The following is a 23,894-nucleotide window of genomic DNA, read 5'->3' on the forward strand; positions in this document are numbered from 1 at the left end:
GTAGATGCTGAATAAATGTCTGCTGGATGAACATGTGAATAAGACTGATAGAAGAGGTATTTAGAAGATAGTATCAATAAACTTTGGTCATTCATTAAATGTAGAAGGAGGGAAGAAGAAAAGAGGGAAGAATTCAAGAGTCTTTGCTGCCAATTCTAATACACAACTGTAATGTCATCAATTGATATGGGGACTGCTTGGACGGGTGCTGCTGGAGCAGCTCATCCATTCAGTATCAGGCACGTTGAGTTTGAAATACCCAGGAAATATCTAGAAACAGATGTCCCACAGACTGTTCGGGAAAGGGGGGTCTTGAGTCTGTGAGGAAGGTAGAGATTTCACCTGTCGATTTCGGAATCTATGTCAATGTAGTAGAGGAAGTCATTGCAGTGAATTAGATCACATAATGCTCAAGAAGAGGACAAGAAGTGACCTTGAGGAATGCCAACACTTAGGGGCAGACAGAAGAATAGGAGTTGTTGAACAGGTCCTGGAATGAGCTGTTCTTGAGGCTGAAGGAGAACCAGGGAAGGGCAGAGTTGTGGACATCAAGTGGGGAGAGCATTTCAGGAAGGAACTTGTGCCCAGTGCAAGAGAAGACTGAAGGGAGACCCCTGGCTTTTGCAGGAGGGTAAGGATGGACAAGAAGAGAGGAAGTGGAAAGGGCCACCTCACAGGACCACTTCAAATTCAGCACCAATGAGAAGGCAAATGGAAAGTTCCAGGAGTGAACCAAGTTAGGGAATGACTTTGGAACATGCAAGTTTTAGGATTTTGTAAACAGAAAGGACCCTGTAGAAACAAAGTAGTTAGAGCTATAGGAAGGATAGACAAGATTTAAAAGATAGAGAGTCCAGGTGGAAGTAGATACCTTTTCCTCAGAGATGCAAACAAAGTAGGTACAGAGGGAAGAAACTGTAACATCAGTGGTAAACTCATCGAGCTTCCCCATTTCTCTCAGAAATAGGAGACCAGACATTTGCTCATGAGAGATTTGCAGTATTAATAGCAGACTTAAGAAAAAGGGTAAAGCTTCCATGGGGAAGCTGCCTTTGTATATTTCCCTTATACTATCACTGTTTTCCCACTTGTCTGATTTATTGACCTGTTCTCCAGGTATATAACTTTTTCACTGTATATGTTTCTAATTAAGCAAATCTAATCTGTAAGTTTACAGAATTTAAAAATAAGTGTGTGTGGTTATTGCATTACCAAAAGAGCTCTGCTTTCAAAAACATCTTTTAAATGGTGCCTTCAAATTATTACTAAATTTTCCAAGATATTTTTGCACATCACCTTCCAAGAAAACATCTAATAAATAAAGGGAGGCAAAATATTCTGAACATTATCTGCAATGTAGTTCTTTTCTTCCTACTCACTTAACAGGTGCAGTCCTGTTAGACTACAAATGAATCCTCCTTTCTTTGTGCATCCACTGATATAGCGATGATGCTCTAGCGTCTGTACATCTCTAATTACATTTTGTTTTGCAAAGAACTCCAAGGTACCAAACTGGCTTATTCATCTTGCAGCTCACGTGCTGCTGCTTTATTTTCCCCCTGCAAATCCATTACCTATCTTAGTAGAATTCTACCTTAAACGTTAAAATATCTGTCATCAGTTAGTGGTTTCTATCACTTGTACTGTGTCAAAGTGTAGATAAGGAGGAGACAAGTGAGGCAAAGGCTTAAGAAGTCTTCTGCAGCACACGAGTTGACATACACACAGGTTTGCAGTGTTTCTTTGTCTGGTGCAGAGCCCCATGGGCTTTTCAGCTTCATTCTTTGCAAGACCACACTAAGAAAGTAGGTCCTCTGGGGACTTCCCTGGTGTTCCAGTGGTTAAGAATCTGCCTTCCAATGCAGGGGACGTGGGTTCGATCCCTGGTCAGGGAACTAAGATCCCACATGCTGCTGGGCAACTAAGCCTGTGCGCTCTAGAGCCCACGTGCCACAACTACAGAGCCCACATGCCACAACTAGAGGGAAGCCCACACACCTCAATGGAAAGATCCTGGGTGCAGCAACCGAAGACTCTAAAAAAATAATAATAATGGTAGATTTTTTAAAAAAAGGTAGGTAGGTCCTCTGACTGACACCCATTAATTTCTCATTACTGAGAAAGTAGGAAGATAAAGCAGAAGAGAATGATTTCAGAATTCCATATCAAAGTGAACTAACTTGCTTTAATGAGCGTTGAGCAGTAATCTGGGCATTGCTTTGTTTTTTGAAATAATAATGAGATGCTAGACAAGGTGCTTGCAAAAAAAGGAAAGAATATGACCAGCAGTCCTTTCACAGCATGTCTCTGTTGCCTAATCCTTTTAGTACAATACTAAGTATAAAAAGGAAAATTATTGTAAAAACTGACAAGCAGTATCCTTCAGTGACCTCAGAAAGCACAAAGTATGATTCTCTTGAAATTGTAGCCTTGGTTTCCTGAGCACTTTTCTCAAGTTTTGGAACTCCTTTGATATTCTGGAACGCTTATCTTGGAAAGACGTTAGGTGTCAGTGAACAAGGCTCATAGTTTTTCGAAAACTCTCTGACAAATGGTAGATGACTACACAATAAACAGAAAACCTGTTGCGTTTTCACTGAAAGCAAAATACACATATTAAAACTCTATTCAAAATTTATGTCTTTTAAAACCATAATGACAAAAATAATATACAAATGAATGAATAATATTGCTCCTAAAAAATTAAAAATTATAATCATTGCTTTAGGGCCTTGGGTGTGAGCTCAGATTGTCCAGTTGTGGTGATTTACTTGTAAAGACGGGTACACATTTTTTTTTCAGTCAAAAGACATGGATTTAGATATCCACAGCCCCTGAGTATGGAACAGAACCCATGACCTTGATCTCATTAGCATTAACTGTGAGTCACTTGAGCTTAGGCCCCCAAACTATTACCTTTCGTTGTGTCATCCACCTGAAGCCCTTGCCTCACCTTTACCATCTTCTTGGTTCTTAGAGCCCGAGGAGAAAATGGTAGTATTTTGCACATTTTCAGATGAAGGCACCAATCACTTAAGTCACTTGCTTGAGGTTTATTAGTCAGGAATGGAATTATGCATAGCCAAGTTTTCCTGGCTGAGAGACCAGGAAGTTTGGTTACTATCCTAAATACCATTATCTCTAATCTCAGTGAATGATACCACCACCATTCACCAAGTGTTCATGGCAAAACCTTGGTAGTAATCCTTGATTCCTCTCTTTCTCTCACACCCCACATCTAATCAGTCGGTAAGTCTGGTTGTTTCTACCCACAGATATATCCTGAGTGTACCACCCTGGTCCAAGCCACCATCGGCTCCCTGTGGACAGCTACATTAGGCTCCAAACTTATCTCCATGTGCTTATTCTTGTACAAGCTCTTCTCCACATAGCAGTCAAAATGATCTTATGAAAACATGACTCACATCACCTCTCTCTCCTGCTCAGAAATCACAGATTACATCCAAATTTCTCTCATGCTTTACCAGACCGTATGTGATCTCGGCCCTGGTCAGCTCCTTCACCGCACAGCCTGCATTCACCCTCTTCCCACTCACCTTGATCTTGCTTGTTTCATTTCAAGGTTTTCGTACTTGCTATGCTTTCTTCCTGGAATGCTCTTCTTCCCAGAATTCCTGTTATTTCATTCAAGTGTCTGTCAAATATTACCTCTTCAGACAGGCTTGAACTGACTCTTTTACCATGCCATGCTTTATTTTTCTTCTTAGCACACTTAATACTATGAGACTATATATATATATATATATATATATATATATATACACACACACACACACGTATGTATTACACACATATATATCATATATATGTATACATGTATGTATCACACATATATATGTATATATGATATATACATATATGTATATTTTATATTTAATTTTATATGATTATATATAATATGTAAAATATAAACGTGTTTTATACATGCTTATATATATTTAACATATATTTTATAAATGTATATATAACAAAAGCATATGTGTATATGTGTAAATATACATATATATTTTTCTGCCTTTCCCCTAGATAATTAATTTCATTGAGTCAAAGATTTGGTATAGGGCTTCCCTGGTGGTGCAGTGGTTGAAAGTCCGCCTGCCGATGCAGGGGACGCGGGTTCGTGCCCCGGTCCGGGAGGATCCCACATCCCGCGGAGCGGCTAGGCTCTTGAGCCATGGCCGCTGAGCCTGCGCGTCCGGAGCCCGTGCTCCGCAATGGGAGGGGCCGCAGCGGTGAGAGCCCCGCGTACCGCAAAAAAGAAAAAAAAAAAAAAAAGATTTGGTATATATTATACACATATATTTTCACCTCTAACTTCAGAGCCTAGAATAGTGTATACCACATCACAGGTATGCAATAATTATTAAATTTGTTGCAGAGATAGATGGCTATTTCCTTATGATATATTCTTAGATGGGACTTACTTGGTGAAATGGTATGAACTTCACATATGTCTCAGAATGGTTATGCTGCTTTACACTCCTGTCAAGCAGGTGCTATATCTTATCTTCCCCTCGCTTATAATTTTTAAATCTTTGCCATTTCTCAGTGGCAGAAAATGATACCTATTAGTAGTTGTAATTTGTACAGCTTGATAAGTCAAGACGTGTTATCAAAAGCAAAAATGCAAGGAAATTTTTACTTCACATAGAAAATCAGAGACCTTCTTTGTTGGGACATTAGCCAAGAAGTGAGAACTCAAAGAAGAAAAAACACCTAAGCAAATTTTTGCTTGAAATGCCTTCTTTAAAAGCTATTGTCTTTTGCTTTCCTAGGTTACATGCAAAGTTGCAACCTTAAAGAAACTGTATTAAAACATTTATTTGTCTGGTTCTCAGCAAGTTTTGCCTATAATGTGCTATGCTTTGTATGGCATCATTTAACAAAGATATACAAAGGTAATACCATCCACTCAGCTTTATTCAACAGTGTCAGGCCTTCAAGAAAGTATTACTGAGATTGAGCATTCTTAGTCTCTACTCCCTCAAAACAGAAGAAAAATAAGAAGCACTGGCTCAGGATTCAGAAGACTGTATTTGAATCCATGCTCTACCATTTAGTAATTCAATGACCTGTGGGAAGTAACTTAATCTGGTTGTTTTTCTTTTTGAACAATTGTAGTTACATTTTGAGAGAGAAAAGCATACCACTACCTGGGAGATGATTTGTAATACATGTATCTGACAAAGGACTCCTGTTTGGACTATATAAAGAATTCCTATAAATCAATAAGAAAAAAGCTGAGAATCTACTTTTTAAAAAATGGGCAAAAAATTTGACCAAACACTTCACAAAAGACGATATACAATTAGCCTATAAAAATATGCAAAGGTGTTCCATATCATTAGTCATTAGGGAAATACAAAATAAAACCAAAATAAGGTACCACCACAACTCCACCAGAACTGCTAAAATCAAAAGGACTGAAAACACTGATACTATTTGTTAGAGCAAATGTGGAACAATTGGCATTCTCACACATTGCTGGTAGAAATATAATCAGTACTACCATTTTGGAAAACTCTTCAGAATCTACTAAAGATATATATATCTATATAGACATGGATATAGATAACATAAATGAGTATCTATGTCTACCAAAAACATGTATAAGAATATTTATAGTAGCATTACTCAAAATAGCCAAAAATTGAAAACTGAAACCTTTCAAATGCTCATCAATAGTAAAGTAGATAAATAAATTGTGGCATAGTCATACAATGTATACTATCCAGCCATTAGGAAAAAATACAAACTTCTATGTGCAACAATATGGATGAATCTCATAGACGTAATGTTGTGTGAAAGAAGCCAGGCATAAAATAATATATACTGGGTGATTCCATTTATATGAAGTTCAAAAATAGGCAAAACTGATCTAAACTGATAGCGATAAGAATGGTGGTTATCTTTGAGAAGAGGGGGAGTATCAGCTGATTGGGGGTTCAATGGACCCTTCTAGGGTGGTAGAAACATTCTATATCTTTATATCTTATATATCAGTATCTTATATCTTCTTTATATCTATGTTTACACAAATGTATACATATGTATAAATTCATTAAAATGTATGTACCTTACAGTATATAAGTTATACCTCAATAAAAAAGAAACAGGGCTTCCCTGGTGGCACAGTGGTTGAGAGTCCGCCTGCAGGGCAGGGTTTGTGCCCTGATCTGGGAAAATCCCACATGCCGTGAGCCATGGCCGCTGGGCCTGCGTGTCCGGAGCCTGTGCTCCATAACGGGAGAGGCCACAACAGTGAGAGCCCCGCGTACCGCAAAAATAAATAAATAAATAAAAAGGTACAGATAGTAAAATGTCTACCTCATTACAGTGTATGAAAAATAAGTGAGATAATGAATATAAGTTCTTACCATACTGCTTGGTCTATAGTGAGTATTCAATTAGTGTTAGCTATTAATTTGTGATTATTATTGCTGCTTTTACTATCACTCTAAGATATAACTGCCTGGAGCAGCTATTCGGCCATTTTTTTTTTGTTCTACATAAAAGCAAACTTCTTTTTTTTTTTTTTTTTTTTGCGGTTTGCGGGCCTCTCACTGTTGTGTCCTCTCCCATTGCGGAGCACAGGCTCCGGACACGTAGGCCCAGCGGCCATGGCTCACGGGCCCAGCCGCTCCGCGGCACGTGGGATCCTCCCAGACCGGGGCACGAACCCGTGTCCCCTGTTTCGGCAGGCGGACTCTCAACCACTGCGCCACCAGGGAAGCCCGAAAGCAAACTTCTTGAAATAAGGATCGAGCCCCTGAATTCAGCTTCTAAGAACCATGCTCCAACCAACTTAACAGTATTAGTTGTGTATACAGACATAGAAAACAAACTAATGGTTCCCAGAGGGGAAAAGGGGGGATAAACTAGGAGTTTGAGATTAACATATACACACTACTATATGTAAAATAGATAACCAATGAGGACCTACTGTCCAGCACAAGGAACTATGCTCAATATTTTGTAATAACCTATAAGGGAAAAGAATCTGAAAAGGAATAGATATATATGTATGTATAACTGAATCACTTTGCTGGACACCTGAAACTAACACAGCATTGTAAATCAACTATACTTGAATAGAATACACACACACACACATATATATATTAGTTGTGTATAAAAGGAAGCTTGTTATTATGGTAAAGTTTACTTATCTAGTGTAAAAATTTTAACTTCCAAATATGCATTTAGTTCAAGGGTTTTGTTCCCTTTTAGAATTAAGAATTTTTTTTAAAAATTACTTTGAAACACAAATCATCATTAATCTTATGAAAAGGCATTCAAATCTGTTTAGTATAAAAATAAATGTAAATCAAACTGGCAGTGAGATATTGTATTACATCTGTCAGATTGGCAAAAACAATGGACGTTTAGGCTGGTAAAGGTACAGGGAAGCCAGCAATCTCTTACAAAGCTCTAAGAGTATTAACTTGTATAGCCATCTGGAGGGCAATTTGGCAGTGTGCATCACAAGCTCAAAAATGTACATGCTTTCTGATCCAGCAATTTCTCCTCAAAGTTTAGGTCCTGAGGAAACTATCAGACAAGTATACAGAGATGTCTGTACACAATGTTGTTTATATAAATGGTTTATTGAATATATGTGAATTCAGCAGAGTACAAACATGATTGCCTATATACTCTGTTGAATCTTCCTTTCTCATTCCTCAAAGACACTGTCAGATATCAGAAAGTCCAGTCTTATTTGAAACTTTAGGCTCTTATCCAGTTGCACACTCCCTTCCTCCTGGCTCAGGTTGGACCACGGGAAGAGGCATAACCTGCCCTTTCTTTCTTCCTCATCATATCATTTCTGATTCTTGCCCTTTCCAATTTTTAGGGATAGGAGAAGTAATTGGGAGGGGGAGGGCAAATGTTGTTGTATGTAAGAACAATCATTGATGGCTTCTGCATGATAGGTGTCCAGATGCTTCTCAAGGACCATATGTAAGGTCTTCATGTGGTTCTTCCAATCCTTCCTCAGTCCCCACCACTCCTCAGGCTCTTGCTGCCAGGGTCCTGGTCATCAGCCTTCTTGTGTCTGTACCAATAACATGGTTCAAGCCTGGCCACCTTTCAAGATGTCCTGTTGACCCAAAGAAAACCCATTCGGCCATGCCAAACTGAGGTTGCAGGTTCTTTGAGTTCTAACCATTCCCAGCCCCATCTCTCTCCAACCTTCCTTTCCACTACCTCACCTAGTACGAGGGGCAGATCACCAAGGCCTGAAGTTGTCTGACGGGGGAATGAAATGGAGGCAATAGAAGTCCCACTCAGTATCTTTTTAACATTAGTAAAAGTGCAAACCAGAAATAACCCAAACATCTAAAGATTTGTTGAATAAATTATAGTACATCCATATAAGTAAATATCATTTGGTTTTATAAATCATGATCCAATTCTATCTACATTTATTGACATGGAAAGATATTCTTGATTTATTGCTAAGCAACAAATGTTAGTTACAGAATATTATGTTTCTGTCTATTCATATATACTGTTGTTTAAAAAATAGTGTGGAGCAGCTTCCCTGGTGGCACAGTGGTTGAGAGTCCGCCTGCTGATGCAGGGGACACGGGTTCGTGCCCCGGTCCGGGAGGATCCCACATGCCGTGGAGCGGCTAGGCCCGTGAGCGAGCCATGGCCACTGAGCCTGTGCGTCCGGAGCCTGTGCTCCGCAACGGGAGAGGCCACAGCAGTGAGAGGCCTGCATACCATAAAAAATAAAAAAATAAAAAATAGTGTGGAGTAATAGATATCAAAACATAATCATTCCAGGTCAAGGATTGGCAAACTACTACCTGCAGGCTAAATCTAGCCTGCTGCCTATTTTTTGTAAAAAGAGTTTATTGAATCACATATGCAAGTGGCTGCTTTCCTGCCGTAATACCAAAGTTCAGTACAAAGTTGAAACAGAGACAGTATGGCATACAAAGCCCACTATATTTACCATCTGGTGCTTTGCAGAAAAAGTTTGTTGACTTTTATTTTAGATGATAGAATCATGGGTGATTTTAATTTTTTTAAATGTTTGTCTGACTTTATTTTCTATATCAAGCATAAATTTATTGTATAAAATATGTATGTTAGTAAACTGTTGAAACCTGATTAGAAAAGACTTCTTATATTGATAACATTAAATCAAGAGTAAACTTCGTAAGTGAAGTTTACTTCCAAAGTTCTATTTCAAAATAAGATCTCTGATGTGGTTAGAATATTATTTTAACTGTTTTTAAAGTTAAGACCTATCAATGGACATGACTCTTCTATTTACCAACAGGATTAGTTTCTGAAAACTGCTTTCAGACTCCTGGCATGTTCTTTTCATCTTCTGTGTTAGAGTATTAGTGCTCTGAGGCTGTATTTGAGTGAAATAGAGCTAATAAGCTGGGTTTATTTGAGTAAAATTTTTGGAGTAAAAAATAAGAGTGACACATAAATATTGAAAATGGACTTCCTTCACCGGGTTTATCAACTAGATATGAAAACAGTTCCAAAAAGAGAGATTTTCAAAATGTTTAGCGCTTTGGAAAATAAGTGAGTCAGAGTGCGACCTCCCAAGAAGGCTACTTTGAAGAACTAAATTCACTTGGATGAATAAATTATGGATATTTGTTACAAAGGGCAATTCTGATGTAGCTTAGCAAATTTTGCTTCAAAATCCTGTCGGATAAAACCTTAGAAAAGGTGTTTGAGTAATCAGGAAATAATTAAGACTCTCAGACCTGCTAATTTTCATTAGGTGAGGGAATACTTGAAAATGGAATTCATATTAACCAGAAGTTCCAGGTGACATGCATCTTTATTAAAAGAAACAGAAGTAAATAGTACATTAATTAAACTTTCAAATACACACAATAAGAAGGCTTTAAAAATGCCAGTAAGGGAAGAGAAATAATATAATGGACTTCGATAAAAATATCAAACAATTAAAATGAGAAATAATAAAATTAGGCTTTGATGCTTATAAGTTTACAGATCCAGAAAGAATGCCACAATTTAAATAAATTATTGCATCATGGACTTTCCTGATTTTAGGATCAGTCTTATTGACTATCTAGTATCAATCCAGTAGCAGAATTACCTGCATTTACACATTTCCAAAGTCAAAATGCGTTCCTAATATTCTCAAAGATTAAGACTCGGACCTATCCAGGGCATAAAAACTAAAACATAATTTATCTAAATGTTAAATCATGTAAATCTTAATCACTCCACACCTCTTAATATTTTTTAAAAGGAAACCAGCTACCCTTAGTATCTACTTTAACAGTTTTAAAATATTCTCTGCCTTCTGACTCAGTCCATCTTTATAATAGTATCTCCCATTAAACCTGTTGCCATCTTCTATCCTCACCTACCAGGTATTCACCAGCAAACCCCAAGCTTTCTAACACCTAAGCCTTTCCTCACGTGTCCACTTCTAGCCATTCACTTCCTACTCCTTTTCACCCTATTCTATACTTATCTAAATCTGATATTCAAAACCCATCTTCAAAACCTAGACAGAATGCTACTTCCTTTATGAAAAATGTCTTTCTTCCTAACCAAAAGTAATTACTTCCAATTCTATGCCCTCATGCCTCTTGCCAGTTTCTGTAATAAATCAGAGATCTCTGAATGACTATCCATTTCCTCTGCTAAACTGTTACTTTCTTAAAGTCTACACATACTTTATTATCCTCTTCGGTGTCTAGCACATTGTCAGCAATTAGCATATTATTAATATGCATTTGTTAATGAGTAAATGACCTCTTTTGAAAAGGAGATGTAAAAAGGAAATCTGTGTATTTTTTCTTAAAGAAATAGGGATATAGAGAAAAAGATACAATTCTGTCCATCTTCTCAATGTAACCTGAATCAGATGATTGTTGAATAGTATAGGTATTTTCATTTAAGGCAAATATGCTTTAAAACTAGACTATAATAGTAAAACAAAGCAACAACTTTTTCACATCTCCAGGTGACTAATGTATGCCTTTTATAATGTTAATGCCATATGAAGTCCTCTCTTTGTGCAGGAAGATTAATACATTACATGGTGAATATTTAGAGAAAATATCATGCTCACTTATGCTACTTACTAATCTGTGGGACATTATTTAATATTGATGAGTCTCAGTTTCCACATTTTTAAGGTAGGAATAATCATTGTCAGCCTTATCTCTTTCACAAGTTTTTTGAAACTTTTTCTCAAGTCATAAGTTGTAAGAGATAAAAAGATAATGTAAGTGATAGCACTTTGTAAATTATAAAATTCTATATAAGAGTATAAGAGAGAGATCAACATAAGGGACATTAAAATAGTGATATGAGTAAAAGACTGAGTGAGTAAATATCTAAAACATGTCAGATTCTTTAGATCGAATTTATATAAAATATGAAATGCTTGAAGCCAGGAAGGATTTTGCTATGCAATAACTTAAGATTCCATCACAAAAAACTGAGCAATTCCATAGGGGCAAATCTTAAGATTACTGAATTATTTTGCTGCTTTGTGATTTCTATAAAATTGCAGATTCAGTCTGAGGGATCCTTATAGATAAGAGAGTACCAGGCCTGAAATAATCTTCAATCTAATTTACTTACTACTACCATTTAGGAAGAATGATTTTACTTCTTTCTCTCATACTATTGAGGTCAGTTTAGTAAAACTCTGAGATCTTTTCCATCATACTTTGTGGCATCCTGAAGTTTTTTTGTTTTTTGTTTTTGCGGTACACGGGCCTCTCACTGTTGTGGCCTCTCCCGTTGTGGAGCACAGGCTCCGGATGCGCAGGCTCAGCGGCCATGGCTCACGGGCCTAGCCGCTCCGCGGCATGCAGGATCTTCCCAGACCAGGGCACGAACCCGTGTCCCCTGCATCGGCAGGCAGACTCTCAACCACTGCGCCACCAGGGAAGCCCCCTGAAGTTTTAATAAACTTGCTGAAAAGGAATATAGATTGTGAAAACCAAGGATTAAAAGGAATCTGAATATTCCTTTATTCCAAACACAACCCAGACCTGGAATTCATCTGTAGTATCCCTGCTATGTCCAGTCTTGACATGCATGGATCCAGCTTGGAAAAAGGGATGGAAATCAACTGCTGATCCCTAAATCAATTAAGTAAAAATATGATATCCCCTCACTTTTGATGTGTGTGAAAGGGTTGGTTTGCCCCACATAGAGCAGAGACACACAGAACCTCACTGCTGTTTCCCTTGTCATTCCTTCCCTCTTGGTCATCCAGGTCCATGGTACATGGTTCCAAATTAGCTAGGGCAATTAACAAACAAACTTTCAGTTTTAATTCCCTTTCTCTTTTTTTCTTTTAATTAATTAATTTATTATTTTTGCCTGCATTGGGTCTTCATTACTGCACGTGGGCTTTCTCTAGTTGCGGCGAGCAGGGGCTACTCTTTGGTGCGGTTCATGGGCTTCTCATTGCGGTGGCTTCTCTTGTCGCAGAGCACGGGCTCTAGGCACGTCGGCTTCAGGAGTTGTGGCACGTGGGCTCGGTAGTTGTGGCTCATGGGCTCTAGAACGCAGGCTCAGTAGCTGTGGCACACGGGCTTAGTTGCTCTGCGGCATGTGGGATCTTCCCAGACCAGTGAGTGAACCTGTGTACCCTGCATTGGCAGGCAGATTCTTCACCACTTTGCCACCAGGGAAGTCCCCCTTTCTGTCTCTTTTTTTTTGGCGGTACGCGGGCCTCTCACTGTTGTGGCCTCTCCCGTTGCGGAGCACAGGCTCCGGACGCGCAGGCTCAGCGGCCATGGCTCACGGGCCTAGCCACTCGGCGGCATGTGGGATCTTCCCGGACCGGGGCACAAACCCGTGTCCCCTGCATCGGCAGGCGGACTCTCAACCACTGCGCCACCAGGGAAACCCCCCACCGTTTCTGTCTTAATGAGAGTTTATCAGCATACCTACAGACATTTTCTAAGAGCAAGGCTCTACTAGGATTAAACTTGTGATGGATTTTGCAGTTGCCCTAGAAGTTCCAGCTTCTTTCCCAAAGGAGCCACTGAACAGAGCCTGTCTTGAATAGCAGGTGAACCGTGAAGTGTTAGATTCTGTTAAAGTCACTGTGACCCCTCTTAGAGCCTGCACATGGGCCTCAAGGATTATCAACATTTAGTAGCTACATGATCAAAATGCCAAGATGTCTGTAAATGATTTGGCTAATCCTCATATTGTGCTTGTGGTTAATGTCATTATTTAAAACTTATGATTCAGACTGGCAGTAATTAATAAGTATAATGAATGGAATCTTTAAATCTTGTATTTTGGATAAATCGTATTGCCATTCAAAGAGCAGCAAAAACTTAACTAATCATAACCAAAATTAACCATGTTTCTTCCCTCGCCTCTGCCCTACACCTGAAGGTTAAAATTTAACCTGGTGTAAAAATTGAATTTTAACTTTATGTTCATGTCATAATTAAAATACGAGTAGTCAAATGAAACCTACCATTACATGTCTTATTTCATGTTACCATCATATCATTTAATCAGATTGGAAGGTAGCTGGTTTCCCTATCTATTAAAGGAACATAATTTACAACTCAGGGATATCAGACAGAAAGTTACCTGATGCAAGTGGGAGAACAAAGTCATTTTTCCTGAGTCGTCATGATCTTGGGGTGACCTGATACAGAAACCGATGCCATGGAGTTCTTTTTCAATCAAGCTCAATGAACTAAAATCTGTGCTGGAAAAAAATGCTACACATAGAAAACAAACTCATGGTTACCAAAGGGGAAAGGGGGGTCAGGGAGAGATATATTAGGAGGTTGGGATTAACATATATACACTACTACATATAAAATAGATAACCAACAAGGACCTATTGTAGAGCACAGGGAACTCTACTCAATATTCAGTAATAACCTATATGGGAAAAGAATCTGAAAAAGAATGGATACATGTATATGTATAACTGAATCACTTTGCTATACACCTGAAACTAACACAACACTGTATTGATAAATCAACTATACTCCAATATAAAATAAAAATTTTAAAAAAACTATATCTAGAAATCAGATTTCTATTTTTAATTCCTTTATGTCAATTTGTCTGTGTCTGTATGGTATATGAGGCCTTAACACTCTCTCTCTGTGTCTCTCTTAGAAGATAAAGGGAAGTTGAAAGTCAGCAGTTCCAGTCAGGCATCAAGCTCTGAAGGTGGCTCATTTCTCCTCAAACCTGGTACAACACCCCTGCCATCCGGAGCAGCCACTTCTCCCTCCAAGAGCACAAACGGAGCTCCTGGTACTGTTTCTGAATCAGAAGAAGAAAAAGCCAAAAAATTACTTTATTGTTCACTATGCAAAGTGGCTGTGAACTCCCTGTCACAGCTAGAGGCACACAACACAGGTTAGCATCTATTGTTTACATTTAAATAATGTTTATAACAAGATTCACCTTTTCTCATCAGAATACCTTATCTTTTGTTGTTCAAACATTAGGTTTCTTCAGTCTTCTCTACTTTTTTGATTCAAAGGAGTGATTTTAAGAAATGTACGATATAACAACTTTAGAAACAGCAAGGCAAAAGTAGGTTGGGGATAAAACTTGTTCTGTTCTTTATTTTCTCAAAAGCATCTAATACTTCCCAAAACTCATTATGATGAAGTGACAGAAATGAAGACAAATATCTATGCACAATGTTCACTGCAACACACTTCTAAGAGAAAAAAATGGAAACAACCTAATATTTCCTCAGTAGGGAAATGTTGAGCGAATTGTAGTCCCAATATGATAGAATATATTACTCAGCCATTAAAGTGTAATTATAAGAAAATATGTATATGATTTGATATGTGAAATTTTCGGGATATTTAATTAGCATGATCCCAATTTTGAAAATACACTTTTCAGTATACCAAAAAAAGAAGCTGAAAAGAAATACACTAAAAGGATAACAGTGGTTATCTCTGGGTGGTGAAGACAGAGGTAATGTTTGTTTTCTTATGCTTCTCTATATTTTCTTTATTATATACTCATGGTTTCTCATTTTTTTACAGTGAAAATGTGTTAAATCTATAATCAACATTAAAACCATCATTAAAAAATGTCTTGGGAAGTTCAGCCCGAAGATAAACTTTTCAAGAGCTTCATATAGTTCGTAAATAGCTATTTAATATATGTTTCTTTCTGTCTTAGGATCTAAACACAAGACCATGGTTGAAGCTCGTAATGGGGCTGGTCCAATTAAGTCCTATCCTAGACCTGGATCAAGATTAAAGATGCAGAATGGCACTAAGGGGTCAGGACTACAGAACAAGACATTTCATTGTGAAATCTGTGATGTTCACGTTAATTCAGAAATTCAGCTCAAACAGGTAATGTATCCTGAATTAGTAGTCACTGTCGCTTGGGGTCACCCTTTGACTATGTATCTCCTAATCTATATAATGGTTCTCACTTTGCTCACAGTTAAATTTCCTAACTTTATAGGATACCTATGGTATACAACATACAGGTGCTATGTGGAAGAAAAAGTACCAAATATCTGTGCACCTACTATTACTACATGTCAGACTCTAGGCTTGGTGTTAGAGACCAATGAGCACAGCAGTCACCTGGAGCTTACAGTTGAGCAGGAACTTCTAAGATAGTAAATGTTCAGCCTGTCTTCCAAGGACCCAAAATCTGCTTAGGGAGACAGACTCATCAGTCACGGTGATAATACCAGGCAAAGTCGGAGGAGTGCTATAGAGAAAGGAAAGGGACAGAGGTGTTACAATAGAGTGGGGAGCAAGTCTTAATTTAGAGGGTGTGGCGATCTTACCCACACCACCATGGAACCATGGACCTAGAACTGGGAATGGAGGAACCAACTACCTCTGTCTAGGAAATATGTTTTACATGGCATAAAACTCACATGTAGACTCAGCTAATGCATCAAACTTTTTTCAGCACATTTCTAGCAGAAGGCATAAGGATCGAGTTGCAGGGAAACCACTGAAGCCGAAGTACAGCCCTTACAATAAACTCCAGCGGAGCCCAAGCATTTTAGCAGTAAGTTCACTTCGCCTACTTGTCTATTTTGTGGGGCAGCCTTGCTGGCTGGGGCAGGCACTGTGGGTAAGGAGGGCCTAGGGTCTAATTGGTCCTGAAAAGGTTTTGAACTTAAATAGCCCTCATAGAGAGAAGCTTTAGAATGAACTTAGTCCCTGCTGGAGGACACCTTGAAGAAAGTTTCCTTAGAAAAAAAGAAACTGAACCTCCTTAAGGGCTAATACCTTACTCTTCACCAGGACCTTTTCAAGAGATTCCCTTCTTCAGCATATACAGAAAAGTAAAGGCTCAGGAACACGGGCAATGATGCCTGAGGAATCTTGGAACATGTTAAACCTGGGGGAAGGGATTGCTTTCCAAACACAAAATCCATCTATTTAATATCCTCCTCCTTTCTGGGGTGTTCCCCCCACCTCTTTCTCTCTCTTTCCCTGTCTAGTAGGCATGTTGATAGTCAGCCTGTCTTACCTGCTCTCAAAATGTGCTATTTTCAGTATCTTGGTAAAAACATTAAGGGCCTCCACCAATAGATGTCATATAAATACCCAGATGGATGGATTTCCTAGTCTCCCTGGGACTCAGCCCAGCGTGGTGTTCTGCTGAGGTTGAAAGCTGGGATTGGCCAGCTGAAGGCGATACTGACAGTACCTCCAGTTTTTCCAAAGCTCAGTCGATGCTGCATGCAGGCATTTTACGCATTAAGTAAATCCAGCTTGCAAAACTCCTCCTGATTGCAAAAGAGAGGGATTAAGGATTGATTTCTTACTTCACAGGAAGATTCCACCTTGGGATTCCTAAATTCCTAAATAGAGAAAGTTTCTAGCCCATTTACAATCATTGCCAATGACAAATTTGAGTTAGCTGCAGTTTTTCAAGTAATACTTTTTAAGTGGCCAGAGAGGTGTAAACTGACTTTGTTTTCATGACTGTTCATGGGTCCCCAAGGTCCCAAACTCCAGTTACCTAACCCAATGCGGCTTTTTTAAGAGGAGGTGAAGTAAAGGGTAATGCATATTCTCCAAAAAGCCTCTTTGTGTTTTAAAACAAGTCATTAGTTTGAATTGAGCTCCATAATCTAAGCAGGAAACCTTCTGGGTGTGTTTGTTTTTTCCTTGTGAGCAGCAGCATAAAAATACTTTCAGTATCTATTCAGAGAGGCTTTCCTCTGTCCTAGTGCCCAGGGGCAAGGACCACCAGAAAAGAGTTGAAATGGAAACAAATCAAAGAAAAGGTATGCCAAGAACCTTTGAAACCAGCTTTGTGAAAATAATCATGTCTTGACTTCTGAGAGTTAAGATGTTTACATTTTGACTTCTGAATGTCGCTCTTTTACTTGTGAAAATATCTGTGCTGCTGTTATTCAAAACAATCTCCCCACCCCACTCCTGGTTTTCTCCCTCTATTAGGCAAAACTTGCATTCCAGAAGGATATGATGAAGCCTTTGGCCCCGGCCTTCCTGTCCTCGCCCCTGGCAGCGGCGGCGGCAGTGTCCTCCGCGCTGTCACTGCCACCGCGGCCGTCGGCCTCGCTCTTCCAGGCTCCAGCCATCCCTCCTGCTCTGCTGAGGCCCGGCCACGGCCCCATCCGCGCCACTCCCGCCTCCATCCTCTTCGCCCCGTACTAATGTCTGCAAGCCCCCAGACGGTTGAGGCCAGTAGGAAAGTAGAGCAGGAAAGCCAAAAGGATTCAGCAGTTTGAGCATTTGGTGTTGCAGTGACCCACCCAACTGCAAAATGCAGGGTACCACCTGAGCCCCAACTCCAAAGAGTAAGTCGCTAGATTCGAGAGTGCTTTTTGGGGCCGCTCCTATAATTTCAGAATCTGAGCAAGCAGAAGCTTTATCTCCCTAGTCCCTCCCCCTGCCCTACCCCATACAATTTGTGTATCTGAGATATTTAGTTTCTTGCAAATGTATTGGTCAGAAAAAATATATATATAGATACATATATATCATTTTCTGACTATTTTTCCGTGGGTGTGATCTGGCTTAGAAACAATATGGAATATCTTCCTGACAGACTTGAAAACTAGGGTCTTCCTCACACGTCTGTAAATAATCCTGGAATCCAACTGGGCACATTCTAGTGTGGAACAAAAATAGATGAACACAAGTGCTTACTTGTGGATACCATCTTACCAACGGATCACAGCGTTTTCTTTTTGGTGTACTATTGTTGACAGGGATTGTGTACTGTTTTAGACCCAAGTACTGTTGTATCCTGTGTAGTACTAGATCTGTATCTCTTGTCTGAATTAAACATTTTTAGTTGCTGTGTAAATGTTAGGAAGCAAAGTAGCTTTGAATTTTCTCTTTAAGAGAACAAAAGATAACGTATTTTCTTTATTTTACATTTTATTTGGTGATATTTAAACGAAATAGAAAGCCATATAACATAGCTCTAATTACTACCTGTCTGCTATTTTTGTTTAACTTATTTTGTAGCTTCCTCACCAGTTTGAGTTGCTAAGCAAATGTATACAAACAGAAAAAGAGCTTCCTAAATTGCACATTTTTGCACCTCTTGTGCTTTCAGCAAGAAGACAATGAATCCATGTATTTCTACATCATTATCTTCTTCATTTTTAATGTGTTTTCATTTGTAATGATGCTACATAATTTTGTGGCTCCCTAATGCAATAATGTACAGAAGATTAAAAAAATTTATAATTGAACAATCTGTCTTTCTGTTCACTGAATCTGTTGCAGGTCATGCTCCCATGCCCCCGTTTCTAAGCTGATATCAACAGGACTGGAATGTTTGTCATATCAGGGGCAAGAGGTATAAGACAGCAAAATAGAGTGAACTCTTTTAGAGCATCTATATCTGCAGTCTGTAAATGGTAAAATGTCTGTGTATTTTTTTAAATGTACCTTTTCAATAAAAGTACAAAAAATAAAAATCTGTTTGTATTTTCAAAGTTATTTTCTCTTGAGACACCTCCAATTTGAAATCATCTGAAGGCTTTTCAGTAGGTGCAAAGATTGCTTCTTACATATTTAGCATTTTCAGTTCTTATTTGCAGCATATTTATTTGTCATGTGTATTCATTACTGTTCACAGCATCTGCATGAAGCAAGACTTTACTGCTGTTTTCTCTGAATCTCTAAGAAGTTGAACCAAAGTTGTGAGTGTGGCCCAAAATCACAGTAGCGGTCTACCAAAAATTGTGACACAATTTTTAAACACTCTGTGAGTCTTCTAAATTCCTAACTCATCTTTTATTTGTGTCCAATGCAATAATGATCTCCTTTTAGAGGATTTGATTCCACTGCTCCCCTCTGACCTTCTCTAATCAGCCAACCCTTCTTTTCTTCCACTTCATTCTGTTTTTAAGTGTAAAGAGCAATATATCACTGTTTTTTCTGGTTTTCTGCTTCATGGACTACTCTAATACATAGTGGCTTAAAATAAAACCATTTTATTATGTGACAATTTCAGGGGTCAGGAATTCCAGCAAGGCTTGGCTGGGCTGTTTTGTTCCCCAAGTCCTCATTAGGAGATCCCTGGATCGTATTCATCTGGTGGGTGGGCTGGTGTGGAAGCCAAAATAGCTTTGCTCATATGTCTGCCTGGATGGAGGGGCTGGGAGGCTGGATCCTACTGGAACAGTCTATCAGAGGGCCTTTGGGTGGTCTCCCTAGCTAAGTGGTCTCAGGTAGTTACATAGAAACTCAGGGTGCCCAGCGAGAGCATTTGAAGAGGTTCTGGGTGGAAGTGAAAAGTCTTCCTATAAAACTGTCTCAAAACTCCCAGCATGTCACGTATGCTGCATTCTATTGATAAAGCAAGTCACCAAGACCAGTCCAGATTCAAACGGAAGTTGATTAATCACTTTTCAATGTGAAGAGCAAAGAATGTATGGCCATCTTTAATCTACTGCTCTGTTATAGAATTTTAAGGGGAGTGTTAATAGCTTTGTAGCCATTATAGATTCCCCTTCTTTTTTAGGTTAAGAAGAATTGGGGTGGGAGTAGAACCTAAATTCTCATTTCTAAAAAATTAAGGCCAGTGGATGGCTGCGCAGCTGTGATACATGGGAACAGACTTCCTCTATCAAAGAGTTAATCCGACTGTTTGAAAACTGTTGACCTCAATATTCTAAGCATATAATTAGTTTTAGAGTCTATTAAGATTCCAGTTTGACATTCAGAATTTGAGGGGTTTTTTAAATATGACTCTTTTGAACTCTGACCACTTGTTACATTAAACCTTGGTTGGACCTTCAGACATACTCTGAAGGAACTGTGTTTTAGTTTAACTCTTTGGAGAAGATTTTTTTTAATAGACACCATTGACAATTATATTTTATTTCTCTTGTATCATTTTATATCTCATTAAATCTTTCTACAATCCTCAAAAAATTTAAAATATCAACATATAAATAGACCTAGGAACTTACTGATTATTATAGAGTTTAAGTTTTAAAAAATCACCTCAGGGAGGAAGTACAAAAGAATAACAATTAATTAAAATGCATGCCTCCAAAAGAAGCCATCAATAGCTTCAAGCAATGATTTATAAAACACTCTCAAACAGCTATATCTTATCCACCCTGATTCTGAGGTGGCAGAGTGGGTCTGAGGGGATGTATATATATTTGAACTAATACCCCTTCCTATGCCATTTGTAGTGGGAAATGACTAACATTCTACCCCTGCCGCCCCCCGCCCCAACTTATTCAGAAAGTTAAAACATGTGCTGCTTACTCTGAAATAGTCCAGCTCTGGTGTCTGTAGAATCTGAAAACTGGTCTCACATAGGATTGCCAGATAAAATATAAAACACCTAGTTAAATTTTGATTTCAGATAAATAATAATTTTTAGTACAATATTTTCATAATTTTTATTATGATATTGCATATAGATTAATATGTTCCATAAATAAGTATGCTATATCTAGGACATATGGATACCAAAACAATATTTGTTGTCTATCTGAAATTCAAATTTAAGTGGACAGCTTGTATTTTTCTTTGTTAAATCTGGCAACCTTGTCCCAGGAGCATTCCTGTTCTTCTCAAGTACCATAATTCTTCAGGAGAGAAGTGACCTCCTGGGTATTAAAAGCTAAATAATGCGTTTTTTAAAGGCACACGTGAAATGCACTCACAAATAGGCAGAGGAAGGAACTTTCAATAAGTAAATGTCAATGATATATTGACATTGGATAGGACCAGGACCCGGGAATATGCAGCTGCAGATGCCTCTAACTTTTACCTGTTTAACAAGATTAAAGGATTGTGAAAGCAAAAAAAACTACCAAATTTTTCATTTGTATTATGCACCAAATATATCACCCTTGATTTGTTTCTTATCTGCCCTAAGGGAATTCTTATTTTCTGGAGCAGAAATCGTTGTGGTTGTGTAGAATTTTTCTCCCAGAAAATGCTTTAAGGAAAATTACACTACAGTTAATGTAGCTAAGAAAGAGAACCAAAGGATTCTCATTGGAAAAAAAAAAAAAAGGAGAAAGAGCTGAAAGAACATCAGGTGAAAATCCTATTGTGCTAAGTCTCCCTTTGGAAGTCTAAAGAGATTCACTGAGAATGAATTTGGGGATGTTTTGAGGAATGGGTGCGCCCACTGCTTGGGGTGCCATTGGAGAGAGGGAGCATAGCAAGACGGGGGAGACGACCAGGAACTCTTTTTTTTTTTTTTTTTTTCGGTACGCGGGCCTCTCACTGCTGTGGCCTCTCCCGCCGCGGAGCACAGGCTCCAAACGCGCAGGCTCAGCGTTCATGGCTCACGGGCCCAGCCGCTCCGCGGCATGTGGGATCTTCCCGGAACCGGGGCACGAACCCGCGTCCTCTGCATTGGAAGGGGGACTCTTAACCACTGCGCCACCAGGGACGCCCCCAGGAACTCTTTTTTTGTTTGTTTGTTTGTTTTTGCGGTACGCGGGCCTCTCACCGTTGTGTCCTCTCCCGTTGCGGAGCACAGGCTCCGGACGCGCAGGCTCAGCAGCCATGGCTCATGGGCCCAGCCGCTCCGCGGCATGTGGGATCCTCCCGGACCGGGACACGAACCCGTGTCCCCTGCCTCGGCAGACGGACTCTCAACCACTGCGCCACCAGGGAAGCCCCCGGGAAGCCCCCGGGAAGCCCCCAGGAACTCTTCGATAGATAAAGATTAAGTCAGCATCAAGACATACACCCTCGGTAAGCACAAGCATCTACAGGTAACAGGCGGAAGGATTTCATTTCACCTCTCTAGTTCTGCTGTGTGGATTCTGGTCTCTCTTTGTAGTTTTCCTTCCATCAGGTCTTTGTTTTGTTAATATGATGGCCCTCAATATCACAGGTGGCATGGCCTCTCCGAGAAAATACCAGTTTCTGGTACCTTGGTAGGTTGAGGAGAAGCTGTGTATTGAAAGAAAAAAGTCCACAGGGGATGCTCAGCTTTCCCTCCTTCCTTCCTCCAAGTAATTAGCTCCACGGGAGAATTCAAAAGGGACATGGTGCAGGTTCTCAGCAGCTATGGAGAGTGACTGTCAGGAACTGCCCTGATTTCTTTGGCTAAAATTTCTAAAGCCAGAATGACAATATAATGTGTCCTTCTAGTCCTCACTAAGTGCTCAAACTGTATCAAACCTCAGGTTGTCAGATCAATCCCTTCTGTGGATGCAATGAAAATAACTTTATGTCACATTATTCATTTTAAAGAAGTCACTTAACTACAGATGCTTGGACAAGCTTGTCATTAAGCACCTGTTTTTCATTTTTTATTACAGTGGAAATGTAAAGTTAGGATAGAGGTGAATTAAAAAGAATAATACATGTTCTGCACTCAAAAGACCTGAATTGAAACTCTGGTCATTTCATACGCTCGTTAGTTCTGTGATTTTATGTCAGAAAATGATCTTACGTAATTTTCCCAGCACCTCAGTATTTCACATATATAAAACAGATATAATGGTACCCAACTCACAGGGTGGTTCTGAGAAGCAAATAAAACTAAACACATAAAAATGTTTCTGTAAATTACAGTTTGCTACACAAATTTTCATAGTAAGTGGATAAGTGAAATTAATTTTTCTCATTTTAAATTTCTAAATTTTAAGTAAGATTTCTCAAATTAGCCAACTTTGAGTCTTTAGTGTTAACCTAGACTCAGAGAAAAATACATCTGTAACGGAGAAGAAATAGTAAATTCATTCATTGTAAGCTGATGTTTCTATTCAAAAGGGTATAATGCAAATAGAAATACTACTATGATAATAGAAGTAAATGCAAAATGTTTGCATATCACAGAGTTGTTTGAATTTTATAAATCTTGTATTCCATATAACAAAAACAGAATTTCAAGTTGTATAAAATGAAAAACTTCTTTATGTTGTAAAAAAATTACTACCATTATAAAAAATAAACTTTCTGATTTAAAAAAATTAAAAGATAATATAAAGAGGATTTAAACATACAAGACAAACTAAGAAAAATACTTAAAATCCATGTGACATACAGTTTCATCATATCTTTATTATACAGAGAAATCATAAAATGGGGTGAAGGAACTCTTTCAGAGAAGAAAAACAATCTAATAGCAAACAGGCAAAAAGGCAATCCAGAAAAGACAAAATATACACCAATGCTTGATAAATGTGAAAAGATGTTTGTCATCACTAAAGTAATACAAATGAAATCAACATTTTCTGATCTAGCATAAAAATTCTCTAAACTTTATATCTGTGAGAGTGGGGAAATAGACACATTCATACACTGTTGGTAGTAATAAAAATTGCTTTGACTTTTCTGGAATTATATATATCATTATATCAATTATCCATAAACTTTGGCCCAGGAATTCTACATCCAAGACTTTATCCAAAGACGTTAACCATGTAAATT

The 23,894-nt window shown here is 38.6% G+C and overlaps 1 protein-coding gene across 4 annotated transcripts in view; it reads left to right on the forward strand.

The window, feature by feature from the left end:
* The window catches only part of ZNF385B (zinc finger protein 385B), a 417,917-nt gene extending 398,968 nt beyond the window's left edge, over positions 1-18,949 (forward strand). For all 4 annotated transcript variants that reach the window (XM_029225781.1, XM_029225783.1, XM_029225782.1 and 1 more), the window contains 4 exons: positions 14,155-14,400; positions 15,190-15,368; positions 15,946-16,047; positions 17,454-18,949. In XM_029225781.1, the coding sequence (XP_029081614.1) occupies positions 14,155-14,400; positions 15,190-15,368; positions 15,946-16,047; positions 17,454-17,672 (746 nt within the window). In that variant the 3' untranslated portion in view covers positions 17,673-18,949. The remainder of the gene's footprint in view (positions 1-14,154; positions 14,401-15,189; positions 15,369-15,945; positions 16,048-17,453) is intronic.
* Positions 18,950-23,894: the final 4,945 nt, after the last annotated feature.

Source organism: Monodon monoceros, unplaced genomic scaffold (genome assembly GCF_005190385.1).
Source record: "Monodon monoceros isolate NGI ecotype Baffin Bay Population unplaced genomic scaffold, NGI_Narwhal_1 Super_Scaffold_16, whole genome shotgun sequence".
In the NCBI taxonomy this organism is placed as follows: domain Eukaryota; kingdom Metazoa; phylum Chordata; class Mammalia; order Artiodactyla; family Monodontidae; genus Monodon; species Monodon monoceros.